The 21,063-nt window shown below is 36.7% G+C and overlaps 1 protein-coding gene across 1 annotated transcript; it reads left to right on the plus strand.

Annotated features, from left to right (window-relative positions):
• The first annotated feature begins 307 nt into the window (after positions 1–307).
• On the plus strand, positions 308–20,579 carry Wsb1 (WD repeat and SOCS box containing 1). The gene is made up of 9 exons (XM_046424008.2): positions 308–642; positions 8,666–8,834; positions 9,879–10,147; positions 11,955–12,086; positions 14,073–14,173; positions 16,413–16,585; positions 17,205–17,318; positions 18,240–18,347; positions 19,426–20,579. Exons 1-9 carry the CDS (start codon positions 603–605, stop codon positions 19,583–19,585), a joined length of 1,266 nt encoding a protein of 421 aa, XP_046279964.1. The 5' UTR covers positions 308–602; the 3' UTR covers positions 19,586–20,579.
• The last annotated feature ends 484 nt before the right edge of the window (positions 20,580–21,063 follow it).

The raw sequence follows: 21,063 nt of genomic DNA on the forward strand, positions 1-21,063 counted from the left end.
CGGCTCTGCCAGATTAAATTCCAAGCAATCTTTAAGCTGCGGGTTAATATGAATTACACAATTGGCTTGCCTTTTCCAAAGGCACGTCGACTTATAAATGGCAGGTTAGAGCCAGTCGGGAGGACACTTTTCAGCTTTCTGCTCCTCCGCCTCCGCACTCTTCTGACCCCACCCTACACCTCGGCTCCAGACAACGCCCGCACGCTCCAGGCCCGGGCCGTCACGTCCCGTGCGTCTGGAGGAGGAGCCGATGGCGCTGACGTCGCCGGACCACGCCCCCGCCTCCCAGATATCACCCGTGCCGCCCGCCATCTTGTCTCAGTGTCTCGTTTGCGTCGACCGCGTCGAGGTTACTGTTATCATCTGTAGGCGGGAGCCAGAGCACAAGGGTCTTTTGTCTCTGTTAGACTCCGTAGTTTGGTCCGAGCCTTCCGGTGCTTTCCCGGGGCAGCCAGCAGAAGCCGAAGCGGCCGCCCCCGCTCCACCCCTCAGTTCCCGGACTCGGGAGGGAACGAGCTCGCATCACGCCCCTCAGCGTTCGCCTTTCCCTTCTCTGTCGTTGCATCTGCATCGTATCCCCGGAATCAGACGGTTCCCCATAGATGGCCAGCTTTCCCCCGAGGGTCAACGAGAAAGAGATCGGTGAGGAATGGGACGGTGGGTGCGTGCGCGGGAGCTGAGGAGAAGTAGGGAATCTCCAAAGGAGGTTTCAGAGGAAGCGACTCAGAGTCCGAGGGAAGAGCTCGAGTGAGCTAGCTGGGGACAAGCTCTTGAGCGAAGAGGAGGAAGTGGCCTCGCGGGTGGGTGATCGCCGAGGGGCAAATGGGACCTGGCATAGATGTGGCGCCTGCTGAGCGGGCGCGGAGGGGCTGGACTGTGGAGCGGAGCCTGGGCGCGTGCGGGCGAGCCCCGGGCAAACCTCGAGCAGAACTCCGGCTTATTGTGTGACTCAGGCGGGAACTCACCTCCGGGACCCCAGTTCGTTCATCGAAATTGGCGCAGGTCACTTAACTGGGAGGCTCAGGGCTCAGGGCTTGAGCATCAAATGGTCAGGGGAACGTTAATCTCATGGGTTGATGGCGTTTCAGGAACTCTTAGGTTCACGATGGGGAAAAAAGTAAACTTGTATGTTCTGACCTGCAGTGAAAGGGAGAGGATTCTATATGCCAACTGCTCTTTAATGAGAAAGGTGCCTGAAGAGGTGCCAACAGCCTGGAGAACGCAATATTTTAAAAAGTGATGTGATCTTAACGAAAGCGATGCAGGAGACTTTTTCAGAATTATCTTTCAAATACATATGGGAGAAGCAGAGTGGAGTGGAGTGACGGAAGAAAGACTATTGAACAGAAGAGCAAAGTCTGGAAAGGCTTTCTAAAAACTAGCCTAATGGCCCTGCTGATGCTGAACACTGGGAATTTTGACTTGATCATAGAAATAAAATCGAGTCCCGCTAGTACGAATATACAGGCAAAGCCTTTATTAGGCAAAAAAAAAAAAAAAAAGCCTTTATTAGGGACTCTTGTTGGGAAGGGAGGTACAGCTCTGACCAGAAAGTGTCAGGCTGTGGCTCACTAGAACAAAAGAAAGGAACTAGTTTTATTGGTTACTTGTAGGGGTAGGGGTTTAGGAATGTTAATTGGAAGCGTCTTTGCCCTGTGATAAGAATGAATTAAGTGAAAGCACCATGGCTGATACACTTTGCGCTCTTTGAGTGTAGACAAATGCACAAACTGAGTTAAGATGGAATCTTTTAATGGCTCTCAGGCTGTAAACCAAGGCTGAGGAATGCATTTACCCTTTGTCCCTACTATCTCACTGCCAAGCTGAAGCCGGGGGAAATGGGTATTGAAGGTTGTGGTCCAGACCTACCTAGTGGCTTCCTTTAAAGTATTTAACATTATTTAAGTTCTCTTAAAATACATGAAACAACTTTTGTGGCTGTTTGGTTGCCTTACATTGACTGAAATGCTTAGTAGACACTGAACTTACTTTACAGTGTTAATAAAAATTGGCAGTGGCCACTGAGCAGAGAGTCTTTGCATTTCCTGCTCTTGAAGTAAGTGTACTTCTTTACAAAATACTTGGAGGAGTTATTTCTAGAGAAGGAGAGAAGCTCAAGTAGCTAAAATGTCCTTTAGCTATCCTTTGTGTCTGTAAATTTCTATATCAAAAGAATCCTATTATAGAATTTTGAACTTTTTGTTCTCTTAGGGGGATAATAAGGTTGAATGGCTGATTGGGAGGTGATTTTAACCCTGGTTTTTAATAACTTGAAGATATTGAAAACACTAAATTTTTGCCCTGTTTTAATTTAAACTGTATGTTAAGACTATAATAAGTATGTTTTGACCTGAAAAATTCTTATAATCAGTTCTGTGGTTTTCTTCCCCCTCTGCTTCACCATAATACGACACATGAGTGATCTGCCTTTCATATTTATGTATTTTACATCATCTTTATAGTCCATTTTTAAAACTTTTCTGTTTCCTAAGGAATGAAGACAGCTGCTTAGCATATCTGCATAAGTAGAACCATCCATTAAGTAGCACTTTTTTGGGGGGAGCCGAACTGAGGATTGAACCCAGGGGTGCTTTACCACTGAGTCACATTCCCAGCTTTTTTTATTTTTATATTTTGAGACAGGGTCTCACTAAGTTGCTGAGGCTGGCCTTGAACTTGTGATTCTTCTGCTTCATCCTCTGGAGCTGCTGGGGTTACAGGCCTGAGCCACTATGCCTGGCTTAAGTAGCCCCCCCTTTTTGAAAAATTATTTATTTTTTATGTGGTGCTGAGGATCGAACCCAGTGCCTCACACATGCAAGACCAGCGCCACTGAGCTACAACCCCAGCTTTAAGTAGCCCTTATTAATTAAACTTTTTTTTTCCTTTTGCATTTTTGTGTCTCAAAAAGTTCCTACTAGCTTTGTGCCAAATATCTAGAATTTTAGACTTTTCTAAGCTTTAAAAAAAACCTAGTTGCTTGTTTTTTGGTTTTTACAGTACTGAGGACTGAACCCAGTGGCACTCTACCACTGAGCAATACCTCCAACCCTTTCATTTATTTTTAAATTTTGAGACAGGGTGTTACTAAGTTGCCAAGGCACTTGCCATCTTCCTGCCTCAGTCTCCTCAGTAGCTGGGATTACAGGCATGTGGTACTGTTCCTGACTTTTTTCTTCCTTTTTTGAAGTATCATTTGGATACAAGGTTAAATATTTTTTGTTGTTGTTGTAGATGGACACAATACCTTTATTTTTCATTATTTTTATGTGGGTCCTGAGGATGGAGCCCAGTGCCTCACACACACTAGGCAAGCATTCTACCACTGAGCCATAACCCCAGCCCTGTGTAGTTTTATATCTGTGAATAAAATTCGAAGCTTCCTTGTTTTTTTTTTTTTTTGGTGGTACTAGTGATTGAACCCAGGGTGTCTTCCCACTGAGCTACATCTCCAGCCCTTTATTTATTTATTTTTTTATTTTGAAACAGGGTATTGCTAAATTGCTGAGTCTGGTCTCAAATTTGTGGTCTTTCTGCCTCAGTCTCGTGAGTGGCTAGGATAACAGGCATATACCACTGTATTTTTGGCTTCTGGGGTACTAATTGTAGCTATACCAAGTTTGGCTTCTTAAGTACATACCGAAAGTAGAGGCAAAATTCCATGAATGATTGAAGAATTCTGTATGACTGGGGCTTAACTGCCTTGAACTGCTGCCATCTTTCACAAGGTATTACCACAGATCTTCCCTTTTTGGTTATGAAATTGTAGGGAGGAATGTGAAGAAGGAGCTATATCTGGTTTGCTTGGTTCAGTGGTGACTCATATGTTACTACTCTACAGATATTACTAATGTAGGGTTCTGTCTTATGGTGGATTATTCATAGCATGCAGCTTTTCCCATATACAAGGTCATTAAATGATATTATTCAGGCTGAGGTTGTAGTTCAGTGGTAGAGCTCTTGCCTAGCAGTCATGAGACACCGGGTCTGATTCTCAGCATCAAATAAATAAATAAATAAAATTAAATAAAGGCATTTTGTGTCCATCTACAACTAAAAAAAAAAAAATTTTAATGATGTTTCTTAGGATGCCAACATTAAACAGTTCCAGGCAATACAAATTTTTTCCCAGTGCACTTTAGTATGAACCTTGTAATAGGTTTATAATATTGTACTGGTTAACTATCTAAGTGCTTAAATTATTTGATTAAAGTGCAGAGATCATTTTATATATCTCTTAACTGGCAAGAAATGAAGTATTATTTTACAGTGTCACACATTTATTTGACAGTTTTGTGGGTTGGTGGATACTGAGGATCCAACTCAGGGTGGGTGCTTTACCCCTGAGATACATCCCCAGTCTTTCTTTTTGTTTTAAGATAGGATCTCCCTTAGTTGTTCAGGCTGGCCTTGAACTTGGAATCCTCCTGCCTCAGCCTTATGAAATCTCATGTATGGTGGCAGTTTTTATAATGGCACAATTTCTTGAGTTTCTGTATGTTTGAGAATAAATTAGCTTATTATTTCATGGGATTTACTATTTGAGCCATTTTTTCCATTTTTCAATTTATTACCACTTTTTATCTTTTTTTTTTTTTAATTTTTTCTTTCTTTCATTTTTTTTTTTTTTTTGTGTGTGTGTGTAGCAGGAATTGTACCCAGGGGTATTTAACCACTGAGCCACATGTTCAGTCTTTTTAAATTTTATTTATTTAAAAAAATTTTTTAGTTGTAGGTGACACCATATCTTTATTTTTATGTGGTGCTGAGGATTGAACCCAGTGCCTCACACATGTGAAGCGGCGCTATACCACTGAGCTACAGCCCCAGCCCTATTTTTTATTTTGAGACAAGATTTTGCCAAGTTGCTGAGGCTGGCTTTGAACTTGTGATCCTCCTGCCTCAGACTCCCAAGGTGTTAGGATCACAGCTGTGCACCCCACACTCTACTACCATTCTTTATACAATGGAGTTCATGATTATGGCCAAAAGAAAAAAAATAGAATGACTTTAAAACATGGCCTAAAAAAATGAATCTTTTTTTTTTTTTAAGAGAGAATTTTTTTAATATTTATTTTTTAGTTTTTGGCAGACACAACATCTTTGTTTGTATGTGGTGCTGAGGATCGAACCCGGGCCGCACACATGCCAGGCGAGCACGCTACCGCTTGAGCCACATCCCCAGCCCTAAAAAAATGAATCTTGTGTGGGAAATTTAGTTTAACTGGGGACTTTCTCTTTTAAAGATAATGATTCCATATTTTCAGTTGAATTTTAAAACTTGCATCCCTTATTTGTAAAGTTGGCTTTTTTTCTCCTAAAATGTATGGCTTTTAAAAGATTGGTTTGGTTACACAGAAAGTTGATTTAAAAAAAAAATTAGGCAGAAATTGCAAATTCAGAGGTCAGGCATGTAAAGAAAGGACCTAGTGAAATGACCATGTAAGACTATGAGCTTAGAAAAATATAAGAAAACCTGGAACAGCATGCCCTTCCTAAAGTCATTTGTGTATTTAAAAAATCTTTCTGCAAACGTCTGAGTATTACCACTATGTGAATTTTCTATTAAGAAGGTCCAGTGACTGCCAGTATAATTAATGTCATCTTATGCTCTATAAATACAGATGGAGTAAGTGGGGGGCTTCATTACCTTGATTAAACCACACCTGAGGGGGCTGAGGTTGTGGCTCGGACGTAGAGCATGCACCTAGCATGTGTTGGGCACTGGGTTCAATCCTCAGCATCACATAAAGTAAAATAAAGACATTGTGTCTGCCTGTAACTAAAACATAAATATTTAAAAATAAATAAACCATACCTGAGGTATGGTATGTAGTTTTTGGTTCTATTTTTAATGAGGGCCACTATCAGCTGGAATTTAATCCAGAAAACTGATGAAATTAAATGAAGAATGGATTTGAAACTAATCAAAGGAATGATTGAAACTAGAAATTTCATCCTGATGAATAAGACTCATGTCTGTATTTTGTATGTCATGTATGTCATTTGGGATCAGGGTTTTAGGTTTATTCTCTTAGGTCAGAATCAGAACTGGATGGAGTGGGTAGAAGGAAGACTTGAGTCATTAAAAAGAAAAATTTCAGAGCTGTGGCTGTGGCTCAGTGGTAGATCACTTGCCTAGCAGGTGTGAGGCACTGGGTTCAATTCTCAGCACCACATATAAACAAATAAATAAAAAGTCCATCAATAAATTTAAAAATATTTAAAAAGAAAAAGAAACATTTCTGCCAGACTTGGAGGCACACGCCCCTATTCCAGCAACTCCAGAGGGCCTCAAGGCAGGAGAAATCTCTAGTTAAAAGCCATCCACAGCAACTTAGTGAGACCCTGTCTTAAAATAAAAAAATAAAAAAGGACTGGGGGTGTGGTTTAAGTACCCTTGGTTTCAAAAGAAAAAAAAAAGGAAGAAAGAAAAAGAAAAAATTTCTGATAATCTCGCTACAACAAAAATAGAATAATCCTACTGATTTGTTAATGTGTCTAGGAAATTGGGCAGGGAACATTTAAATCACTTAAGAACCAGAGTTTATACATGTGCTTTCATATTTGTTCAGTAAATATTTACTGAACTCCTGTGTCAGGTGCTATACTAGCTATTGATGAAGCACACATTCAGATTGGAAGTGCCACTGAACATTTGTGCACATGTATCTGTTCTAACTACAGGAGTATTAGTGGTTTTGGTGCTGGGGATTGATTGGGGGCGCTTTATTACCAAGCTATGTCCCCAGTCTTTGTGTTTTGTTTTTGTTGTTTTTTGAGGAAGGGTTTTGCTAAATTGCTGAGGTTGGCCTCAGCCCTCTTGAGTGGCTGGAATTATAGGTGTGTGCCATAATACACAGCTATAAGTGGTGTTTAGTTGATCTGCAGTATATAAGATTATATTAAAGTTCAGCTGTTGGAATGTTTAAGCCAAAATCATATAAAAACACATTGCAGTATGCTGTAGAGTTGACCAGACAATCAGCCTATAAGAAAACAGGAAAAATGGTAAAATTTGGAAACAAGACAAATCCAATACAGTATTGGTATCATGCCAAGAAAGAAAGTCCTTTTCCAAAATTGAGGAAATTTCAGCTGAGTTTGCATGAATACACTGCAATAGAATCATGTTTATCTGCCTTTTTGTTAAATGTGGAAGTGATATTATCCTTGGATGCCAGCTTCTGTTACATATGCAAAACTTAAGTAATGTTAACGAAATTAAAAATGTATAAAATTTTTCGCTTGTGTGTGTGTGTGTGTGTGTGTTTTGTGTGTGTATTTTGTTTTGGTACTTGGGATTGAACTTGGGCACTTGACCACATCCTCAGTCCTATTTTGTATTTGATTTAGAGACTGAGTCACACTGAGTTGCTTAGGGCCTTATGCTTTTGCTGAGGCTGGTTTTGAACTCTTTTTTAAAAAATATTTATTTTTTAGTTGTAGTTGGACACAGTACTTTTATTTCACTTATTTATTTTTATGTGGTGCTGAGGATCGAACCCAGGGTCTCACACGTGCAAGGCGAGCGCTCTACCGCCGAGTCACAACCCCAGTCCATGGTTTTGAACTCTTGATCCTCCTGTCTCAGCCTCCCGAGCTGTGGGACTACCGTGCCTGGCTCACCTCTATTTAAAAACCAAAACAATAACATTTTTATGTCACTTTGAGGCCCATTAGGAAGTTTCTTGAGGATCACTATTTGAGAATCACTAGTGTATATAATGCCTCCTCCCCCACATGCTAGGCTCTACCCCTGAGCTACATCCCCAGCCCTTTTTTATATTTTATTTAGAGTTGCTTAGGGCCTCACTAAATTTCTGAGGCTGGCATTGAGCTTGTAATCCTCCTGCCTCAGCCTTCTGAGCCTCTGGGATTACAGGCATACACCATCACCCCTGGCAATTTGTGGTTCTTGAATGCTAGAAAACATAATTTGGAAGATAATTATCTTGTAAAGTAACTTTTTTTTTTTGTAAAGTAACTTTTAATAATATTTTGCAATTTAAATGTTAGTAACTTGATGAAATCAAAATACAATATAAAATTGAGATCTTAAGTAATCGCTAGCCTGAATTGATCACTACATTATTACTTGATCAGTTACTTTCATTGGAAAAAAAATTTTTTTTTGTAGTGTCAGATATTGAACCCAGGGGTACTCTCCCACTGAGCTATACCCTCAGTATTTTTATTGATTGATTGATTGATTGATTTGAGACAGAGTCTTCCTGGGTTGTTCCAGGCTGGCCTTGAATTTGTGATTTTCTTTGCTCAGCCTTCCAAAGTTTATAGGTGACAGGCATGTACCATTGCGCATGGCTTCGTTGAAACTTTCTGGAGTTCAGGGGGAAACCTGGCACTGGGAAATTTTAGGACAATCACTTTATCAAAACTGAACAATAGTTATTTTTAAGGGCATTTCACACTGAAAAATACTTCTGCTTGGTGGGTGAACAGCAGATTTCCCTATGCCTGTCTAAAAGAAAAAGAAGGGCTGGGGATATAGCTCAGGTGATGTGCTTGTCTTGCATGCACAAGGCCCTGGGTTCAATCCCCAGCACCAAAGGGGGGAAAAAAATCAGTGAATCCCAAAGTCATGTGAAAGTAGACTCAAATTCATTGTTGATCATAAATGACATCTTATGTTCTTTCTTTTTAGTGAGATCCCGTACTATAGGTGAACTTTTAGCTCCAGCAGCTCCTTTTGACAAGAAATGTGGTCGTGAAAATTGGACTGTTGCTTTTGCTCCAGATGGTTCATATTTTGCTTGGTCACAAGGACATCGTACAGTAAAGCTTGTTCCGTGGTCCCAGAGCCTTAAAAACTTGTAAGATTCTTTTTTCTTTTTTGTATCTTTTCTCTCTTAATGTAGAATAATAAAAACATTTTGATATTTTTTGATATTCATTGATATTTTTTATAGACAGTGTTATAAATGTGTTTTAATCTTAGGCTATGTGAAGAATTGTCTGGCCTTAGTTATACATTGTAGAATATTTATGTCTTTACTTTTAAATGTACTTATGATACCTCTGTTGGGCTTGTGTTTGTATATTTGTTGAAAAAAATTTTTTTTAACTATCATACTAAATTTGATCTTTTCCTGCCTTTTGGGTCTAATAAGCCATCATGGTTACATTCATTAATACCCTTATTACATATTACTTTAAGCCTAAAGGAATGGGAAACTGATGATTATGGTTTGAGGTGTTTGGGTTTTGCTAAGGTAGTTTTCTAATATTGACTTAATAATATCTTAAGTTCCATTGTCGCAGGTATGGAATACCTATTAAAAACTTAAGTTGTGCAACATGTACCACTTATGATAACTTTTGAAATAATGTTTTTAGTGTTCTACCCTTTTGAGAAAAATACTAGGTGAAAGATTAGAGCATTTTAAAAAAAATATGTGAACTATATATATAGGATATATTTTCTCTAGATTACAGTTTTCAAACTCTGTTAATGTACCTGTGTCACTTTTGTTAAAATAGTCACATAATGGAAAACTTGGAACTTAATGGGTTAAATTACTTGAATTTTTTTGTTTGTTTATACTTCTGCTATTAGGTTAAGGGAGTCCCAGTTGAGATAGCGGTTTTGAGGAAAATTTGGGAGGCAAATGAGTTATAAATTGCTTTATTATTGAACTTTTCCTTAGCCACTGAGCATTTATATTAATGATCTGAATTTACTCAGTCATTCCCTTGTAGTTCAAATAACAACTTTCCCTCTTCCTATGTATAGGATTCTGTTGTGAATCATTATCAGCATAGTCAATATTGAAGTTATTTTAACAAACACTTATAATTGATATCTATGGGAGGTTGGAGTAAATAATAATTCAGTTTTATTCTGGCTTTTCCTTCAGTCTCTTGCATGGCACCAAGAATGTTACTAATTCAAGCAGTTTAAGATTGCCAAGACAAAATAGTGATGGTGGTCAGAAAAATAAGCCTCGTGAACATATTATAGACTGTGGAGATATAGTCTGGAGTCTTGCTTTTGGGTCTTCAGTTCCAGAAAAACAGAGCCGCTGTGTAAATATAGAATGGCATCGATTCAAATTTGGACAAGATCAGCTACTCCTTGCAACAGGATTAAACAATGGTCGTATCAAAATATGGGATGTATATACAGGTATGGATTCATAGTGTTTTTTTTTGTGTGTGTGTGTGATGTGCTATCTTTTTTTAAATTTTTTAATTTTTTTGGATCCATAGTTTTAAAAGCAAACTTGATTATTTTATGATGCAGGGCACTACTCAGAGGCATTAATAAGCAAGAATTTATGTTATGAGTATTTTATAATTGCCCTGAATAGCATCCTCAGCTCATGGTTTTAATTTAGGAAAACTGTGGAGTTCACATTGGTCCATAATTCCTCAGAGAATATTGCAATAGGGGGCTGGGGATATAGCTCAGTTGGTAGAGTGTTTGCTTCACATGCACAAGGCCCTGGGTTCAATCCCTAGCACCACACAAAAAAAAAAAAAAAAAAAAGAGAGAGAGAATATTACAATAGAAAGGACATGTCTAGGGAGTGTTTAGTTAATTATCATTTATATACTAGTAATTTAGTTCATGACTCAAATAGCAAGGTGTTTTCTTACATACTTTCTCAATGACAGTTTAGAAGCTTTCAAGGCAAATCAGGTTTTAACAATCATTATCTAACCCTTGAAAAGTTTTAGTGACTGTTTATCTAAAGTCTAAGCAGGTAGGTTGAGAAGTTAAGTTCTTTGGACAATTAAAAAGAAATGTTTTGTTCATTACCTAGAACAGTTTCTGGAATATATTATGTGCTCAGGAATGTAAAAGAATTTAAAAATGCAGATTAAAGCAGGGCATATCTTGGAACACAGCAAGTGATTCTAACATTGAATGGGGATAATGAAACAAAATTTGAGTTATTGAAAAAAATTCAGTGTAAGTAAGCACATAGATTTTCTAGAAATTCTAGAAAACAAAACCATTAACAAGAATAGATAAGTAAAATACATTTTCCCACTGTGTTCTAAAATTAAGATTGTGGAATAATATATCTTTTGGAGAGTTTGATAGTCCATTAGTAATCAAAAGGCAAACAAATACAAACAAAGGAAAAGTGATTTTGTATTTTAAAATTATACCATACAGTGCTGGGGTTGTGGCTCAGCAATAGAGTGCTCGCCTAGGACATGTGAGGCCCTGGGTTTGATCCTTAGCACCACATATAAATAAATAAAATAAAGGTCTCCAATTACAACTAAAAAATAAATAATAAAAAATTTTTAAAAAATTATACAAAGATTTACAAAGTGATGATAATATTTTGTCTGGTCTCTACCCCCACCCCACCCCCACTACTGGTGATTAAGCCCAGAGCACTCTCTCACTGAGCTACATCTTCAGTTCCTTAGTCCTTTTTATTATTATTAGGGAGACAGGGAAGTTGCCAAGGCTGGCCTCAAATTTGTCTTGTGGTTTTTCTTTTTTGGTAGTGCTGGGGATTGAACCCAGGGCCTTGAGCATGCAAGGCAAGCAGTCTACCAGCTGAGCTATATCCCCAGCCCTGGCCTCAAATTTATGATTTTTCTTTCCTCAGCTTCCCAAATTGGCTGGAATTACAAGGGTGTGCCACCATGGCTACCTGCAGAGACCTTCCTTTTTATTAAATTAACTTGATCCAGAAATTTGCTTAGATTTTGGGAATTCCCTTTTAATTATTCTAATAAAGTTTGGCTTGATTATCCTGAGAATGATCCATTTTGAAACACTATAAGTAGCTATTTCTTACAGGTAACAATAATAGTACTAACAAATAAATATTTAATACTTGGTAAACCAAGGAGATGTCTCAAGAATTTCTATTCATATTTTCAAAGTAGTTAGCAACCTGTTTTTCAAAAGTGGAAGCTGATAAAATGTATTAATATTGTCTTTTTTTCCCTCCCATCACATTTAGGAAAACTCCTCCTTAATTTGGTAGACCATACTGAAGTGGTCAGAGATTTAACTTTTGCTCCAGATGGGAGCTTGATCCTAGTGTCAGCTTCAAGAGATAAAACTCTTCGAGTGTGGGACCTGAAAGATGATGGTATGTCTTTATTTCAGGATATGAAAAATGATAGTGTTTTGATATTGCTATTGAAAGATATTGGGAACATTGGGGGCATTCAGCTTTAAAAATGGTATCTGATCAAAGTTTCCTTTTCTCTATTTACTCTTTGGTCTCTTTCCTGTAAACATCAAAGAAACATAAATGTGAGCCAGAATAGGAGCCAGCAGTTACGATAAGTGAATACTCTGATACTATTTAGAAACTAACCACACAGATCTATATCAACTATTTTGAAGACAAAATCTGGATCATTTTAGGGTTATACATAACAGGTCTGTGTTAGTTATTTCCTTTTATTTCAGGGAGGGTTATTAATATCCTACATTGCTTAGTGAAAAGTAGACCATGAAGCAACAAATTTAATAATCTAAAAAAATTTCAGATTAGAACATGATTTACATACCAGAATTTATAACACTAAATAAAGCATAGGATAAGAAAGAAATTATGAGCTGGGGTTGTGGCTCAGTGGTAGAGCCCTTGTCTAGCATGTGTGAGGTCCTGAGTTCAATTCTCAGCACTGCATATAAATAAACAAAATGAAGGTCCATTGACAACTTAAAAAACTATTTTAAAAAAATTATTTTATTAAAAAGTCAAAATATTTTATCCTCAAACATAATAAAAAGGTATGTGGTGTCAAGTACCCAGCATTTTCTAAAGCTTGTATTTGTGATGCCTACAAAGTTTTGGAGTGGCTACCTCTTCTTAGCCCCATAATTTCAGCATGAGTACACATGGTTTTGTGTGGTGCTGGGGGTTGAACCCAGGGCCTCTTACTTGCTAGGCAGACACTCTTGCACTGAGTACATCCTCAGCCCATGAAAATACATTTTAAACAAACAAACAAAAAACTTTTATTTTAATAGAATCTGCTGGTGCTCTTAACAGATTCAGGCGGGAAGTGACAAACTTACCTAAGAATAATAGAGTTTAAATTGAGAATGTAGTAGGAAACAAACCCCTCAGATTTAGAGCCACTCCAGCTGATGGATAGTAACCATTCCATGATAAAATATGCTGACATTACCATATCATGAAGTACCTCCTACATTTTATCAATTCTAATTGCTCAGCTGTTGAGGAACAGAAATAAAACTATATGACCATATAGCTGTGTGCTGCAGGTATAATATAAGCAAGGACTTTGGAGTGGAATGTAGGTTATTCAAAATAAAGGGATGAAAGGCATTTTGAAGATGTCTTTTAAACTTGGTGTGTTCAATCCTTTCATTTGTAGAACAGGGAAACCGGACTAAAAGAATTTTATATTTTACAGATGAAGGGTCACAGACATTAAAGGATTGGACAGTAAATATTTTTGGTTTGTGGATCATGCTGTCTCTGCTGTAGTAATGTAACAGGAGGAGAGATGTCTCTGGAGAAGGGTCCTAGTAGTTCTCAGAGAAGAGGGGGAATTCAACTCGGGTCCACCAGGGTTCTTGGCATATGTGACAGAAAAAGAATTTCAGCATGAGACAGACAGTTTATTTAGGAAGGTAGTTATAAATTGAAGGGAGAATGTGGGCTATTTTGAGAGAGAAGCCCTGCCTTTTGCTGGGGTTCCAATATTTACAGAAGGGATGTGTCAGGGGCCAGGCTGGAGGTGGAGCTAGGGTGCCCAATTTCGTGCCAGTTTTCCCTGCACTTGCCTGGCATGGGCCATCTGTTGCTTAAGATATATAACAGCTTTCTGCATCTTAGTGGCTTGTGAGAGTCAGTATTTTTCTCTCTTCATTCTGAATTCCTATCTCAATAGCACAACATAAACAAATGTGCAAGATTATACTTTAGTAAAATTTAATTTATAAAAATAAGTGACAGTATATATTACTAACTTCTGTTATGTATACATTGCTTTCAGCTGTACAAGTTTGTGATACTGTGATTTACTGCCATTTTTGAAATGCTGTTCATTTGAAGTGCATTCTAGGGTTGACATAGATACTTCTTTTTGTTCAGGAAACATGATGAAAGTATTGAGAGGACATCAGAACTGGGTGTACAGCTGTGCATTCTCTCCTGACTCTTCTATGCTGTGTTCAGTTGGAGCCAGTAAAGCAGTATGTGTCAAAGTTCTTGTACATTCATTGTGAATTGGATTATAATAATGTGTGCATAATCATTTTAAATCTAAGTAAGCTGTTAAGTCTGTGCTCGGTGTCATGAATATCTTCAATATTTTATTTCATCATGGGGAGAATTTGAAGGAAATTAAATTAAAGTTTTAAAAGTTAATTATTGTGAAGTGAGAAGTTGGATTGCTCTTAGAGATATTTATGAAATGAGGGGTATGTCAAGTTTATTTTTCTTAAGATTTAGGAAATTTTTTATGCTATAGAAGAGAGCTAGTCCATATCTTAAGGCATTTTCTTGCTAATAATTTTCTTCTCTGTTGTTCTATTTTTTTGTCCAGTTTGCTATTTTTAAAGTTTTGAGTCCCAGCTGGTCCTGGACATTTAACTGAAAAAAAAAGTTACTTAAAAAACATAATAACGAAAAAAATAATAATAAAAACCGCACTCAAATAAAAATAATCCTTTAGTGAATTATAGAAGCAATTTGATATTGTCTGTCTTATGTAGCATATCTATAGACAGTTTTAAGTTACATGACTCTTCAGAAGGGTATGCTTCTTTATAATGATCTGTTCTAGTTGTTTACCACCACCTCTGAGTTAGTATAGCTAAAGAGATCTTAATAGCTATATTTATGAAATGGTTGAAGTCCAAATACATGTGACGAAATCAGTAGACTCTGAATTAATGGGGGGCTGGAGGCTAGTTAAAATGCATTTTTATTAGCCAAGAGATTTGTTAAAATGATAGTTGCAAATTAGAACAAAATGCGCAGTTCTTTTAAAAATCATAGAAGAACAAAGCTAGATGTTTACATTGCTATTTTAGGCTGTGTGTTTTCCATATGCTTCTTGCTTTCCCTGTCACAGGTGGTGGCAGCAATATTGGTGTGATTGAGGTTATGCTGGCACCACTCGCACACAGGCGCACAATGGTGTTAGCTGGGCAGAAAGAGTGGCATCTCTGGCTACCGGGCTGGGGGCGACCTTTACCATAGGATGAAGTAACCTTGCATTCGGCTGCAAGGTGTACTGTACGTACACAGGTGCTGGTCGATGTCCACTTTCTGCTTTTCTTTCTTTCTTTTTCCTTTTTTAAAGTAATCTTCCCCACAGTGAAATTTACTGACTCCTTTGAGTAAATTGATCTTCCAGTATGGTGAAAAGAGGAGTCTGACAAGTGAAACCAATTTAATGTAAAGTAATTGGCTTTTGGATAGTTTCTCTATTTTTTTGGAATTCTTTAAGATGCTAGAGATACCTTAAGTATTTAATGCAATTTAAAATTGTACTTACTTTCCTTTGGAGTAATGTCTTTGTCTGTGCAGAAAAAAAGTAGTAAAAAGGATTGCTTTACTCCAAAAGGAGGAGAGATTGTCTTATTAGGATGTTATAAAGTCTCCAAACTTATGCTTAATATGACAAGCTGAAGTAAACATTAGAATCCAATTTAGAGCTATTCTGCACAGTCTTAACTACTGATGTTTAAAATCTAAAGTGTATGTGAACTTGTTCTTAAGTAATTTAACTGTTTTGTATTGAAAATAACTAATGATAGTAGTCGGTTTGGGAAAAGTAAGATTGGTAAATCTTAATTCACACAGTTGTTGTAATTATATTATTTTCATAAAATAGCATTTTCATGTTGTAATGTGGTTTAACATTCTTGTTGTTTGCCAAAGAAATTTCATTTGGCTGTGAAAATTCTCTTTGCTTGCAGTATCTGTTTCTCTTCCTAGGCTCACGTTGGTGACCCAAGCCTATTGTAAACAAGTGATTATCTCAAAGGGAGATGCCAATGGAGTAACAATTTGTTAACCTTACGTTTTCTGTCTGTATATTTTTTAAAAATTTGGTAGTTTCTGGAAAAAAAAATAAAAGAAAGGGTTGGTAGTATTTAACCCTATTTATTTCTGTATATTTTAGTTAATTTTTTAAATAAGTGAATTTCAGTAACTTTGTGGTTAAATTGCATTGCCTTTATTTTTATGCTTAGGCTTATTTTTTTAATTAACATTTAACAGAAACATTTGAAATAGAATTTTGCATGTCTGCTTTAATTAACTTAAAGATTGATTTTTAATCTATGACACTGAGCATATTCTTTAAATTACTCATAATTTATAATGTTTAATATAATTAAATTTAGCAGTTTTAGTTTAAGATGTATCATTTTGTCCTCTGTGTGTCTGAATGAAGCTATAATATTTGTCTTTTTATTGCAGGTTTTCCTTTGGAATATGGATAAATATACCATGATTCGGAAACTAGAAGGACATCACCATGATGTTGTAGCTTGTGACTTTTCTCCTGATGGAGCATTACTGGCTACTGCATCTTATGATACTCGAGTATATATCTGGGATCCACATAAGGGAGACATTCTGATGGAATTTGGGTAGGTTGAGCATGAACTATTTAGTGTGTAGTCCATTGGTAGTTATCACTATAGTTTTTAAAATGTTAATGTGAATAATTTGAATTGCTAATATATGAAATATAAAATTAGTCTGTCATAAATTAAAATTTTGCTGTTTAAACTTTTTTGAATAATGCAGAGCTTTAAATATAAATTCCCAAAATAAGTTTGGCTCTCATGATATAGGTCTTCCTATTTAACAGTACCCAACTCTGTAGAAATGATAATTATAGTGTTTTTTTTTTTTTTTTTGGTGTGTGTGTGTGTGTTGCTGGGGATTGAACCCAGGGCCTTGTGCTTGCTAGGCAAGCACTCTACCAACTGAACTATAACCCCAGCCCCTAGAGTTTTTGTGTTAGGGAAAAATAGCCAGAACCAAAGTTGGGCTTTAATTGTAGTGTTTTAAACCATATTATGGAAAAAAAGATTAGTAATTGTTTCAGGTTCTCTTTCATTTAATTCAGCTATATCAGCTCTACTCAGTCTTCTCAGTTGTATTTATTAAGGCTACTTTAAAGCTTGTATGTACTTTGTACCTTGGCAGTTTTGTTGCTTGAAGTTTCTGTGATAGCCACTGAAAACATGTATTTGACTTTAGGCACCTGTTTCCCCCACCTACTCCAATATTTGCTGGAGGAGCAAATGACCGATGGGTACGAGCTGTATCTTTTAGTCATGATGGACTGCACATTGCAAGCCTTGCTGATGATAAGTAAGTGTGTGAATTACAGCTTAACTTTCTATTACTTCTTAAATATTTCCTTTCATTCATCTACTTCATGAAAACACTCAAGTCATAAAAGAATATTGGTCATATTATCTATAAACAGTATCCATGTAAACTAATGATAATGCATGCCTTTCTTGTTCCTTGTTTGATGAGACAAACCAGGCAGATTTTTAATCAGCTTTTAGCTCAGTTCACAGAGGTTTTTTTTTTTTTCCCTTAAAGTAATATCTTATAAAGGGTGAAGCAAAAGGAAATTTCTAAAGTAAAATAGTAAAAGCAATAATTTGTATCCACTGCTATTTAGGCTAGAAGATGAAATGTCACATGAAAAGGATATGCTACTTATTGATAAGCAGAAACTAGTCACAGCCTTTCCATTTTCTTACGGTTTATTAATGTAGAGTTCATGGATGTAGCTTTGAGTAGTTTTTTCATAGCATGTCATAAAGCTAATCATTATCTTTGCAGAATGTTAACAAACATAACGAGAGGAGTTCTTACCAACAACCATTGTTTTCCTGTTTACTCAGATTCTGAATGTAGTTCTCTGCTGTATTTCTAGACAAACTCTACCTGAGTGAAAAGGCTTTACTTGGAAAGGCATTAAAACAGATTCTGATTACGTTTAGAGTCTGAGAAAGTAAGGAGAAAAGCTTGTGATGTTGTAAACATTACAAGTCTCAATACTGGGATGGGAAGGCAGCCATGCAGTGTAGTCTCTTTGGAGTCGATCAAGATCATCAACTCTTAGAGGTCATAAAATATTTTATTATTGCCCATTGGTGTGATTTGTGTATGTGTTTTGTTACATGTGATGCAATGACATTTCTCTCTGAATTTTAAGTTTTCTTTTACCTTGAATTTTCTACTAGATACTCATTACATAACACATTTTCCTTCTAGAATGGTGAGATTCTGGAGAATTGATGAGGATTATCCAGTACAGATCGCACCTCTGAGCAATGGTCTTTGCTGTGCCTTTTCTACTGATGGCAGTGTTTTAGCTGCTGGGTAAATATGTATTTCTCTTTTCTTAAAAAGGCAAATAAGAGCTGATTATGTAACTCTTTGTGGTAAAGTACTTGCGTAGCATGTGTAAGGCCTTGGGTTTGAGCCTCAGTATCACCAAAAAAAAAAAGGGTTGACATAGCATCACACTGTATGTAATCCCAGTGACTGGGGAAGCTGAAGCAGGAGGATTGCAAATTGAGGCCAGTCTCGGCAACTGAGACCTTGACTCAAAAAAATAAAAGGATGGATATAAAGCCCAGTGATAAAGTGCCCCTGGGTTCAATTGCCGGTACCACAAAAGTGGAGGTGATGCAAGCTAAGGTGGCTTTTAGGTAGAACAGCCAGTAGTTTGTTGTCAGTAAATCTCCCGTAAATGCTTTGTTTGTTACTGGGGATTGAACTCAGGGGCACTGACAACTGAGCCACATCACTATCCCTTTATATTTTTATTTTTTTGATATTTTTGTTTTTCATCTTTTTTATTGTTTGTTTTTTATTTATTTTCATGTGGTGCTGAGGATCGAACCCAGTGCCTCACATATGGGAGGCAAGCACTTTGCCACTCAGCCTCAGCCCCAGCCCCTCACCAGCTCTTTTTAGTATTTTTTTAGAGACAGGGCCTCACTGAGTTGCTTAGCACCTTGCTCTTGCTGAGGCTGGTTTTGAACTGGTGATTCTCCTGCCTGAGCCACTCGTGCCACTGGGATTACAGATGTGTGCCACTGTGCCTGGATCTAAATGCCTTTTTTAATATATATATATATATATTTATTTATTTTTTAGTTGTAGTTGGAAACAATACCTTTATTTTACTTACTTAATTTTATGTAGGCCTTGCACGTGCTAGGTGAGTGCTCTACCACTGAGTCACAACCTCAGCCCCATAAATGCTTTTTATACTACAGTTATTGCCTTGTCATTTGAGTACATGATTGGTTGGTTCTTAATTAGGTTTTAAGGTGTCATTTGTGATTCAGTATATACAACCTCAAATGGTAGTTGTTTGAGCTCTAGGGACATATGCAATACATATACTTGGGTGACTGAATTTATGCTTTTTTTGTTTGTTTCTGTTTAGGACACAAGATGGAAGTGTATATTTTTGGGCTACACCAAGGCAAGTTCCTAGCCTTCAACATTTATGTCGAATGTCAATCCGAAGAGTGATGTCCACCCAAGAAGTCCAGGAGCTGCCAATTCCTTCCAAACTTTTGGAGTTTCTTTCCTATCGTATTTAGATGACTGTCTTTCCTAGTACTAGAAATTGACAGAATATACTTTACAAATCTCAAGCTTTAGTGACTTCAAATATCTGTTTTTAAAGGTTTGAAAGAATTATTTAATTTGATACATTATGTGCTACATTTTCATAATTTGAGCTTCTAAAATATTATTTATAGACTGTAGGAGAAATTCTGAACATACATGTAAATTTTTTAAGATTAACTGTGAAAACATATACATACATGTATATATTTAGACATAAGCTGCTATGTGTTAAATGGACCCTTCCTTTGCTTTTTTAATTTTTAGTTCAAACCTGTATATATTGCTTCCATAGAGCTACAAAAGTATTTTTGCTGTAAAGTAGAAAGCTTTTTTTTGTTTTTTTAATTTTGGGATACTGAGTTAGATGATAAATATTGAGTATTGAGGCTGAATTGCCTCATACACAATGAATTTGGTTGGAGGGATGTGTATTTCAGACTGACCTACAAGTGAAACAGTTTTTGTGTATGGAAAAGGATTTTGTTTTCTTTAGGGATGGTATCTGAGAGGAGGAGTTTGAATGTGACACTATTAAAAAAGAAGAAGAAAGAAAAAAACAGAATATAACTTAAAAGCGTATCATTTTCTTTCCTAAATACTGCTGTGAGCCTTAATGTAAAAAACAGCTTGCCACCTCACCCCTGTGCTATAAAGTATTATACATTTTAGTCAATTTGAAATATCCCTCTACTGTATTATTGGTAGATATTTTGTTTGTATTAAGGGACAACTATTTTAAGACTTTTTTTTTTTTTTTAAATAATGTTCTGTGTTTCTGCAGAGGATAATATTGGTGACTTGCCAAAGAGAAGCAATATCTACTTTTACCTTCTGGTATTTATCTTATCTGCAGATAATAAGAATGTATGCATTATATAAAATGCTTGATTATATATTTTTGTTGAGTTTTTTTTTTTAATTAAAGTCTTGTAATAAACCAATGTATTATGATAATTTCTTAAATACGTTGCAAGGTTTTGTCTGTTTCCATTTAAGATTGATAAAGCAGCACAAGCAAATCCAGCAAAAAAGGTGACAGAAATAGTATAAGACTAGGGTATTGCTTTGTTTTTTTTTTGAGATGGGGGTCTCACTATGTAACCCAGGCTATTCTTGAATTTGAAGACTCAAGTGATTCTGCCTTAGCCTCTGAGAGCTGGTGCCACAGCTGCGGATTTGCTCGGCTTTACTTATTGCTTTAGAGTTAATTCAGTGCCTCAGGAGTGTAGCAACTTGTATGTTGTTTTAAGAAAACTCTTGTGGTAATGCTTACTTTCAAAGCATAGAAAAGCTCTAGAGTAAAGGAAAATGACTATTAAGGAAAAGAAAAATGTGATCCTTTAGGAGAACTAACAGACTTATAATAGGAAATCTCTCTGCTTAAGGTAGATAAAATAAAACTCTAGTAGTATGGGTCTTTTCAGAAGGCAAAAAAAGAAAAAGAAAA

This window comes from Marmota monax, unplaced genomic scaffold (genome assembly GCF_021218885.2).
Source record: "Marmota monax isolate L192 unplaced genomic scaffold, Marmota_monax_Labrador192_F-V1.1 WCK01_AAM20220418_F8-fsc00296, whole genome shotgun sequence".
Lineage (NCBI taxonomy): Eukaryota > Metazoa > Chordata > Mammalia > Rodentia > Sciuridae > Marmota > Marmota monax.